At 38.4% G+C, this 10,688-nt stretch overlaps 1 protein-coding gene across 1 annotated transcript in view; it reads left to right on the top strand.

Moving 5' to 3' along the window:
- HERPUD2 (HERPUD family member 2) overlaps positions 1 to 8,584 on the top strand; it is a 55,213-nt gene extending 46,629 nt beyond the window's left edge. Inside the window, exons 5-8 of the mRNA XM_004708018.2 lie at positions 2,001 to 2,123; positions 6,226 to 6,549; positions 7,236 to 7,353; positions 7,711 to 8,584. Of these exons, the coding sequence (XP_004708075.1) occupies positions 2,001 to 2,123; positions 6,226 to 6,549; positions 7,236 to 7,353; positions 7,711 to 7,872 (727 nt within the window). The 3' untranslated portion in view covers positions 7,873 to 8,584. The remainder of the gene's footprint in view (positions 1 to 2,000; positions 2,124 to 6,225; positions 6,550 to 7,235; positions 7,354 to 7,710) is intronic.
- Positions 8,585 to 10,688: the final 2,104 nt, after the last annotated feature.

Here is a 10,688-nt window from a genome sequence, read left to right as displayed (position 1 = left end):
AGAGACTCTGAAACTTTCTTTCGAATGTTAGAGTAATAAAAACAATTGGAAAAAATATTAATGGAAGAATTTAAAGTTTAAACGGCTCCTCCAAAAGGCATAGTGAAATATTATAATGATATGTGCAGAGTTAGAAACCACAATGTAAGACCATGTTTGGCATTTCCCAAAGAACTGAAGAAAAAAAATTCAATCCTTGATTTGCAGTATTGCAGGATTCTATGGAGAAAATATTGAATGATGCAGGAAGCATCAAAAGAAGATAGGAGAAATACGCAGAGTCATTGCACCAAACAAAATTGGTTAACATTCAACCATTTCAGGGGGTAGCATATGACCAAGAATTGGTGGTATTGAAGGAAGTGCAAGTTGCACAGAGGCAACTAGTTAAAAACAAGACCACCCCAGGCATTGATGAGATACCAATTGAGACATTTAAACAAATGAATGCAATTTCTGGAAGTGCTCACTGGATTCCAAGAAATTTAGAAGACAGCTAACTGGCCAACTGAGTAGAAGAGATTTGTATTGCTTATTAGAATGAGAAATGATCCAATAGAGGGAAGAAATTATGAAGCCATCTTCTTAATATTACATGACAGTAAAATTTTGCTGAAGATCATTAAAAAAATAGTCTCAGCTGTATATTAAGAGGAAACTGCCAGAAATTCAAGCTAGATTCAGAAGAGGATCTGCAACGAAAGGGTCATTGTTGATACCAGTTGGATTTTGGCTATTACCAGGAAGGTATCTACCTGTGTTTCATTGACTATGCAAAGACATTTGAGTTGATCATAACATATTTTGGAATAACATAGGAGAGCCAATGAAAAGAGGAAACCCTTCAATAGATGGATGGACACAGTACCTTCAACAAGGGGCCCAAATATAGTAGAGACTATAAGGATAATGTACAATCCTGCAATGTTTCGTCATGCTCTATATAAATTCACTATGACTAGGAATCAACATAGTGGTATTTAATAATTACAATAATTAATAGCTGAGAAAACTGACACACAGAGTAGTTAATTGCTACCTTTCTGTGGTAGTTACACAATGTTGTGTCAAGTTGATACATAAAGTGTAGTGGTGCAGTTTAGGTTCTCAATCAGGTCACAGCTTAATGACCTCATTTAGAGGTGAAACTGAGATAAATGGCTTGCTGGAGGCCCGCCTCCCTCACTCTCTGCTTCACTTTCCTGTTGGTGAACCATGTTCCTGAGACCTGCCAGAGACTTGTGATGCTTCCACGCCATTGGATCCACAAGACTGCACCCACAGGCCGCCATCTTCCTGAATTCTCTACCCTTGCATGTAACTGCGTGCATCTGAAAAAGGATTTATGGACTAGTATCGTACTTAGGGAATTGTTTTGGACTGGGCTGGATGTTTTCTTAATATCCAATTACATATATGAGTGTCACTGGATTTGTTTCTCTACTCAACCTGGTCTAACACACTTTCTTAATGAAGTTTTATTGACTTACTAGTAATTTTACTTACTTTAAGATCGCAACATATAAACATTCTGCTAATCTTGGTTCTTTCAAAAATATTTTGCTGGTGTTTGTAATGATCATTAAAATGTGTACAGGCTTGTGTTACAAATATGAAAATATCATTTGGTTAGTTCTTGCATTCCTTAAACTATTTTGTCATGAAGTTTATTTTAGGGCTCTGTTGAATAGTTCTTGGGACAGTACTGTATTGAACTGTTATTGACTTGTGTGCTGACATGCAAAGGTAACAGATAACTTAATTTGCATACATTTTTTCTAGGCAACAGCGTTATTTCCCATTAAAACTGCGCTGAAGTAGTAGTGTTCTATGTACTTGAGTTCATGATCATTTTATATATGTCGTAATATCTTATTTGAAGAATGTTGCCAATAAGTATTTCTCGTAATATTTTATACATCTTGTAATTTATAACTTGTAAGTTAGGCATGGACCTGCTTCCAACTTACGGAACATTAAAATCCCTCTCTCTGTTGTAGAAATGTAGACAACCAGTTTCCTGGGCAAGCAGTTGCTGCTGGGATCCCGGTATATCCTGCTCTCAGTCCACTGCAGATGCTGTGGTGGCAGCAGATGTATGCTCATCAGTACTACATGCAATAGTAAGTTCCTTTGAATCCCCTTTTTAGTTGCTCAGTCTGTCTTTTCTTTTTTATCCTAAGTAACTTGACTTGGAATTTAATTTGCTTATGTATTCATTGGTTACTGAAAATTAGTATGAAAAAGGATTCTCTCGGACAGTGTAAGATATGACAAAATAATAATTTATAAATTATCAAGGGTTCATGAGGAAGGGAGGCATGGGGAGTGGTGGGGAAATGAGGAGCTGATATCAAGGGCTCAAGTAGAAAGCAAATGTTTTGAGAATGATGATGGCAACAAATGTACAAATGTGCTTGACACAGGATGTATGTATGGATTGTGATAAGAGTTGTATGAGCCCCCAATAAAATGATTTAAAAAAAAAAGAAAAAGGATTCTCAAGTATCTCAGTTATACTTTGTTTTCAAGTATTTGGCTAAAGGAAAAAGGGTTTCTAGGTTACATCCACAGCTAACTACTCTCAGCTAACCCCTCCTTAACGCCACTCCTCCCAACCCCCACTCCCCCACCCCAGCTGTACTTCTCAACAATATTCAGCTGCTTTCTTTCATATAACAGTTTTATACTTAAAGACGTCCTGATGATGCTGTGGGCTAGGTGTTGGGCTATTAACTGCAAGGTTGGTGGTTCAAACTCACCACCACTCTTTGAGGAAGTCTCAGAACCCTATGTTGGTCACCATGAGTTGGAATTGACTTGATGGCAGTGGGTTTTTTGGTGTGTGTATTTAAGAGGAGACCATTTAGGACAGTTTCCCTGGAAGAGGCAAAGCCACATGAAGAGAAAGGGTGCTGAATGGCAAAGGAAATAGAAGAGTCTTGTCAGGGGGGCTCACATGACTGCAGGGATAGGTGAGCATGTTGTACTGTCAGTATTACAAGAGTACCTCTTGAATTTGGTTGGGATGGGAACAGTTTGGCACATATTAGTTCCTCAGCCTTTCCTCTTGTGCTTTCAACATTGACTGACTAAGCTTCTCTCATGATTGCTTTTACTTGTGTTTGTGATCCTAGTCTCTGCCTCATCCTTTTTATCTTTCTGATCGCAAGAAAAGTCGTGTTCTGCAGTAGCTTCATTTCCCCCATTGTTTTTAGTGGTAATATTCCTTGTACAGTTTGACAGCTGTGTATTTACCCTGTGCCTCATGGCGTTTACAATGTGGTAGGGAAACAGGCTGCAGTCCTTGGTCAGGCCTATTGGATTGCTTTCTTCCACAGCCTATGATAGTTCTCTCTGGATGACTCCTGGTTCATTATCTGCTGTGCTTCATCTTGTATCTCTAATTCATTGCTAGTAGATTTCAGATTTACCTCTCTATTCTCTTATGTGTACTCTCCTTCCTGGCATCTTTGCAAGTGATAATCTCATTGAAGGAGTCCTGGTGGCCCAGTGGTTAAGCACTTAGCTGCTAAGCAATAGCTGGCTACTCAAACGCACCAGCTGCCCTGCACCAGAAGATGCAGCAGTCTACTTCTACAAAGAAACCAATGTGGCACCTTTGTTTTGTCCTGCAGGGTCATGATGAATGACAGTCCGCTCAACAGTGGTGGATTGCTGTGTGTCTTCATGATCATTTCCCAAGCTCTGAGCTTTAGTCAGCTTTGATTCCGCCTTCCATTGCACCAAGAGGAGTTATATGAGTCTAACTGAAAAAAAGAATCGTAGAGATTTATATATGAAATATACAAGCTTCACACATTTATATTACAAAATATAAATGTGTGAAGCTGTTGGTTCTCAGCACATAAGTCTGAGTCTGTACACTAAGTCTGTAGACTAAGTGAGGTGGTGTTTCCATCTCTCTGGCCCTTCTCCAAAGAATTCTATGCTTTTCCTAGAACTCAAGGTGATTCCACAACTCATTTTAAAAGTGATTTAATCATGGAGGAAACAAGAAAGAAAATATTCTGAAATTTATTGTAGTAATGGTTGTACAGTTCTTCCTGAAATGATTGAACTATTGAATTGTGTGATATGTGAAGTCCAAAAAAAAGAAAAAAGTTCTGTGCTTTTTGATTTGCAGCATGTCAAAACAACAGTTTTGGCACCCTTGAAGATTCAAACCAAGTTCCTTTTCAATGTTCTTAGAGTTTGGTGAACAAAAAAATCTGACAGGACAAGATCAGGGCTCTAGGGTAGATAGGGTAGCATTTCCCAGTGAAATTCTTATAGGACATCTGTAGCTTCCCTTGAAGAATGAGCAAGTGCATTCTCCTGATGGAAAAAAGTTCCGTGGTACAATTAATTGCCCTTACCCTTCTTTCTCACCAATGCAGTTTTCAACTCTCTGAAAATGTTTTCTAAATAAGCCTGTGATTGTCCTGAGCCCCAATAAATTGTTTAAAAAAAAAAGAAAAGAAAATCTATTAAGGTGCTCCTTTTGGAATTCTCCTGAAACAATCAGCCTAACTTTTGAGTTGACTTCTCTACATTGAATTTAGCTGGCCCAGCAGATGCCCTTGCAAGGCGCTGTTGGCTTGGACCTTTTTGGGAAGGCACCCCAGTGAGACTAAAACCAGGGTATTAACTGTTTTGCAGCCCTCCACTGACACAGAGATACGTTTCAGTACATTTTGTTGGTAGTAAACCCATGCATGTGTGAACTAGAATTCTAGTAGCAGTGTTTTTTGACATACCCTTGTATGTTCTCTAGTTTCTGTCTTTTCTTTGTATCCTACTCCTGATATATTTTCCTTGGTACAGCCTTGCTGTACTGCAATGGCTGTCTCTCTTTTTTAATACTTTGCTACATTTCATCTTGTTTACATCTACTAATTGGTTATTCTTCATCTTTCAATATATCCAGTGACTCATTTGCCTATATTTTGAAATCTAAAACCCTATCTTTTCTCTTAGTTTGCCCCATTACACTAACCTAATGCCCTCTGCTGTAGCCCCTTGACTATAGATAGGCTGTTTTTACTTTGTGCTAAAGGGCTTTACAAAGCTCTTGGAAAATTTTCATGATCTTTAATTCCATTTCCACAAACTGTTAGATGCTTTCTTGTCTGTTGCCATTGGGATAGCTGTCTTTTGAGTGATACTCTCTGCGCAGTAGTACTCTAGGTACATTGCATCCCGTAGCTCATTTGTAAGTCTCATGGGAACCCTGAGACATAAGAATGTGTTACTGTGGCTTGCTACTCAGTCTCATGTACAAGAGTATCAGGTAGGAAATGTTTTAAAGGTTACGAAGCCCTACACAAACACAAGGTATTAGTATACTGGTTTAGGCTTTTGTAGCCTGGAAAACTTTTATTTTGCTATCTGAATATTAAGCTTTTTGTTATAGGTAAATTAGACATAGAAATGTAGAAAAGATAGTAAAGTGAATCTCTGGGTACCCCTTATCAACATTTTTTGATTTATGGCCAATCTTGCTCTATAACTTTCTCTCCTCATTGGATACTTTTGACGGAAATCTAGACTTAATATCTTTTTTGCAGGTAACCTTTTGTAGAAAAGTATGTTCTAACTCTTCATGCAATCCTGTTGCAAGCCAACCTCAGGACTATAGTCCTTTGTAAGTTGAGAAGGACTTTTTATATGTGATCCTCAATTGGAAATCTCAAAGGTCAGAATGAAGGTTGAGGGATTGTTATCTGAGGTCAATTTAACATTTTAAAATATGAATACAAATAACTTACAGTTAACAATGGACACAGAGGTCAATAAATAAACATTTTCAGACAAATCTTTCAAAACAGGGGTCTGAGAGGGAGGTGATGGTGGTGTGGGAGTCTTCCCATGTGGACTAACAAAAAGACTCAGTGAAAATAAGACGGTTTGGACTGGATGGCCATTACCTTATAAGGTAATTTGGGGAGAGAGGGGGAAAAAACCAACCATGGCTATCTGACTCCTTCCATCTCTCCCACCATCTTAGACAGCCAGGCTAAGCAAGGCCTGAGCTACACCCGCTTTATCTATCTGTACTCTACCGTTCATTGGGATTGGTGCTTATCTAAAAAGTGTGGGGTAGAAGTTGTGACAATCCATATTGGGTTTATGAGAAATAAATCTAGCTCTTCAGGAAATTTTAAAATAGTATGAAAAATTATTTTCCCCCCTTGTTAATATTTATTTTGATGGCTATTTCAGTCAAGCTGCAGTTTCAGCTCAGGCCACAACAAATGCCAACCCAGCCCAGCCTACTGCTCCACAGCCTCTAAATTTGGCACACGTTCCTGGAGAAGAACCCCAGCCAGCTCCAAACCTAGTGGTTCAAGAAAACCGGCCCGTGAATGAGAATGTTCAGATGAATGCCCAGGGAGGTCCAGTGATAAACGAGGAAGACTTCAATCGAGACTGGCTAGACTGGATGTATACGTTCTCACGAGCTGCAATTCTCCTTAGCATTGTGTACTTCTATTCCTCTTTCAGTCGGTTTATCATGGTAATGGGAGCCATGCTACTGGTGTATCTGTAAGTGATGTTCATTACTTTTTTCACTGCTTTTAAAAAATTTCTTTCTTAAAGCAGCTTAGTATGTAATCTGTCTTGTCTGTCAGTGGATGTTGAGTTAAGAATGCAGGACTTCTGATACTCTGGCATATTTCCCTATTTCTCATTCCCAGAGCAAGGCAAGCTATGTTGAATAAGAAGGTGTATCATCAGTTATGGAGTAGAGATTTTTTTCCCCCTTTACTATCTTTGATAGATGTTAATTTTGTTAGTGGTGCTCTGTTAGTTTCATAAACCATGAGAAGGTATATGATGGACTCCCATAGAAGGATGCCCAATTTTTCAATAGTAGTTACCAACAGTAAGTCATATGGGGATGGGTCAGATATTTTATGTAAGTAAATGGCAAAGAAATATTTGAATTTTGAAAAATTTGAATATAAGGTTTTTATGACTTCTCATGCAGCTTAAAACAGCACAGTGGACTCATGCAGTCTGTATGACTTGAATTAGTTTCTGTTTTGCTGTCATTGTTTTGAGAGAGAGAGAGAGCTTTTTGACCTGAAGTAAGAGATTGTAGTTTTTTTATTTATAATTATTTTTTTCTAATAATTTCTTATAATCACTTTTTCTCTTCTAGGATACTTATGCTTCAGAATGTTTCCAATAAAAACAATTGTGACTTTTCTCTTTCTTTTTTTGAATAGACATCAAGCCGGATGGTTTCCTTTTAGGCAAGAAGGAGGTCAGCACCAGGCTGCCAACAATCACGCTGATGGTCATAATGATGGGCAAAATGCAAATAACCTAGAGCTAGAAGAAATGGTATGTTCATGAGGTCTTTGTATATTTTAAACATGGATGTTTCTTCAGGACTATATGAGACTGAAAATAATAATAAATCATGGTCTCCCACATGTTCCATTTGTGGAGTGGCACATGAAGAAAAAAATAAGTTATAAGTTGTGACATGGCTTTAGCCATGTGCATTAGTCATGTATTAGAGTTCAATAGGAAAGATTGACATTATCCTCCCTAAAAGTAACTTTTGAAAAAATTATGCATATGTTGAGATTTATTTTATTATATTGGCGCTTGTCTCTTTCCAACTGAAGAAGAACTGAATTCTCCTTTGTATCATGAGTTCATACTTAGGAGTATGTTTCTTGTTTCGTTTGCAAGGAGCGTCTTATGGATGACGGGCTTGAAGACGAGAGTGGGGAAGATGCCGGGGAAGGCGGCAGTGCAATTCAAAGGCCTGGACTGATGGCTTCAGCGTGGTCTTTTATCACGACCTTCTTTACTTCACTGATACCAGAAGGGCCTCCCCAAGTTGCCAATTAGCCCTGAAAAACTGTGCCAGCCGCAAAGGAGGGTTTGACTTTAGGAAAGTGTTTTAAATAACAGTGCAATTTCAAAAAAATTTATAACTTTCTTTTGATCATGTACAGAAGTGTTTTTTCTTTAAGCTTCTCATGCATATGAATATTTTAAGCACAAATGGACTACTAAATGTGTGATTATTATTATTATTATTATTATTATTTTCAAGATTCTAACAGAAGATAGTATAACAATCCTGGCTTTCCAGGTTTCACTTGTTTTAATTATGTACATTATGCCAAGACAGACCTGTTTGTGTGTCTTATTTCTTTAAAGAGCTGCTTCACATATGAATGTCTATGGTTAGTAGGCTAGGCCCTTCAGTGTAATTTGATTAGATTATTTTCTGTGAATTATTGTAAAATTTTAAACAGAATGACCTCATAGTTTTTAACAAGGAATATTATTTACCTAAAATGTGCTAGTAGCATTCTGCCCAGCCATAAAGCAATAAACTCAATAATCTTAATTTTGAAATTTGAATAAATTAATGGAATCTTTCTATTTTAAGGGCATGTATCACATAATTGGAATTAGTACCATTTAAAAAAGGCAGCTCTCATGTGGAATTAACAGTGATAATGTTTGATACAGGCAGTACTTTTTTAAAATGAGATATGCTGGAAATCACTTCCTGTAATTTTTTTAATAAAAAACGAACAATTACGGTAAACAGTCTTAGGAGCTATTTGTTCATCCTTCCCATGGTGCACATCCATCATGTGCACAAACTATGTTTGGAAGGATTGTTTACGTCTTCACGGTATTTTCAGAACTCTTTCCTTGCTCAGAGAGTTACCGTCTGGGTCTTTGATAGTCTGAAACCTTGGTAAGCTGATTTAAAAGTCCAAATTGAATATTTCATGGGAAAGGATTAAATTTCTCACAGGGTACATAGCTAAAAGAAAATAGGTGTGGATGAGAGAACTTATTTTGAATATCTCACATGAAAATGTATCATAAAGTTAGGAATGTGCTGTTGGCATAGGAATTGATTAGATAGAACAGAAGATTGAGAAAACATATCCGTGAATTTTCTCTAAAATGTGTACATATAATGACAAAGGTAACATTTCAAGGGATAGCTGCTTACCCCTCTTGAAAAGTAAAACTTGGTTTCTGTTAATATCAGAATTGATTCCACATGACATCCCATTTAAATGTGAAGAACAAAACCATAGGAGTACGAGTAGAAAGTGCAGTGAAGGCTGTTTAGACATATGTGACTGTCACTGTTAGGTGCCATCAAATCCTGTGCACAGGAGAATGAACCACTGCCCAGTCCTGTACCACCCTCACAGTTGTTCTTATACATGAGCCCATTGTGGCAGCCACGGTCAGTCCATCTCCTTGAGGTCCTTCCTTTCCTTTGCTGCCTCTGGCAAACCCAGTGTCCTTCAGAGATTGCCTCTCTTGGCAACACGTTCAAACTATGGAAGATGAAGTCTCAACAGCCTTGCCTTTAAGGAGCACTCTGGCGGGACATTTTCCAAGACAAATCGGTTTGCATTTTTTGAAGTTCATGGTACTTTCAATGCTCTTCTCCAGCACAATTCAATTGTATTGATTCTTTGAGGCAATTGAAAATACCATGGCTTGGATCAGGTGCCCCCTTAGTCCTCAAAGCAACATCCTTGCTTTTCAAAACTAATTTGTGCAGCAGATTCCCCTAATGCAACTCTTCTTTTGTTCTCTCAACTGCTGCTTCCATAGCATTGATTGACAACTTCATCATGATGTTACTTATTGACCTAGTTGTGAGGATTTTGGTTTTCCTTACATTGAGCCCTAATCCATATTGAAGGCTGCAATCCTTTGTCTTCATCAGCAAGTGCTCCAAGTCTTTCTTGCTTTCAACAAGCAAGGTGAAGTCATCTGCCTATTTCAGGTTGTTAACAAGCCATTCTCCAATCCTGATGCCACATTCTTCATATAATTCAGCTTCTCCGATGATTTGCTCAGCCTACAGATTGAGTAAGTATGGTGAGGCTACAATCCTGACACACACTATTCCTGATTTTAAACCATGCAGTATTTCCTTGTTCTGTTTGCACAACTGCCTCTTGATGCATGTACAAGTTCTGCATGAGCACAATGAAGTGTTCTGGAATGCTCGTTCTTCTCAAGGTTATGCATAGTTTGTTATTGTTAAGACCCACATAGTCGAATGCTTTGGCATAGTCAATAAAACCCAAGTAAATACCTTTCTGGTATCCTCGTCTTTCAGCCAAGATCTGTCTGACATCAGCAGTGCTATCCATGCCTTCCATGTTCCACACCCTCGGAATCCAGCATGAATCTCTCGTAGCTCCCTGTCAGTGTACTGCTGCAAGTGTTGTTGCCTGCCCTTTGGCACTCACCGACAAAGTTCTGCTTCCAAATTGGTGAGCTAAAAATACTCAGTTGTGGTGGACTTATACTCACTGTTGTTAAGCCCATTACCACCCATAGTGATTGTCTAAGGAAAGGAGTGCATCCCCAAGAGGGCTTTACATTGTTATGGAAACAAACTACCATGTTTCTCCCTCCCACCAGAGGGACTGGTGTGTTTGAACTAATGACTTTCTCAGTGAACAGCTCAGTGCTTAACCTCCTGTGCCACCAGGGCTGTTTGATATGATCCTGTAGAACAAAATTTCACTGCCAGTGAGTTGATTCTGACTCAAAGAGACCTTAAAGAGAAATGTAAAACAACGCAGAGCCTTATGTTCAAAATGAGCACCTAGACATTCAGCGTCACCTTGTTCCTAGAATTAAGATTAAACTCCTTACCATGG

Source organism: Echinops telfairi, unplaced genomic scaffold (genome assembly GCF_000313985.2).
Source record: "Echinops telfairi isolate 266 unplaced genomic scaffold, ASM31398v2 ScPeMD7_7;HRSCAF=31, whole genome shotgun sequence".
Lineage (NCBI taxonomy): Eukaryota > Metazoa > Chordata > Mammalia > Afrosoricida > Tenrecidae > Echinops > Echinops telfairi.
This window is presented reverse-complemented; position numbering and strand designations above follow the sequence as displayed.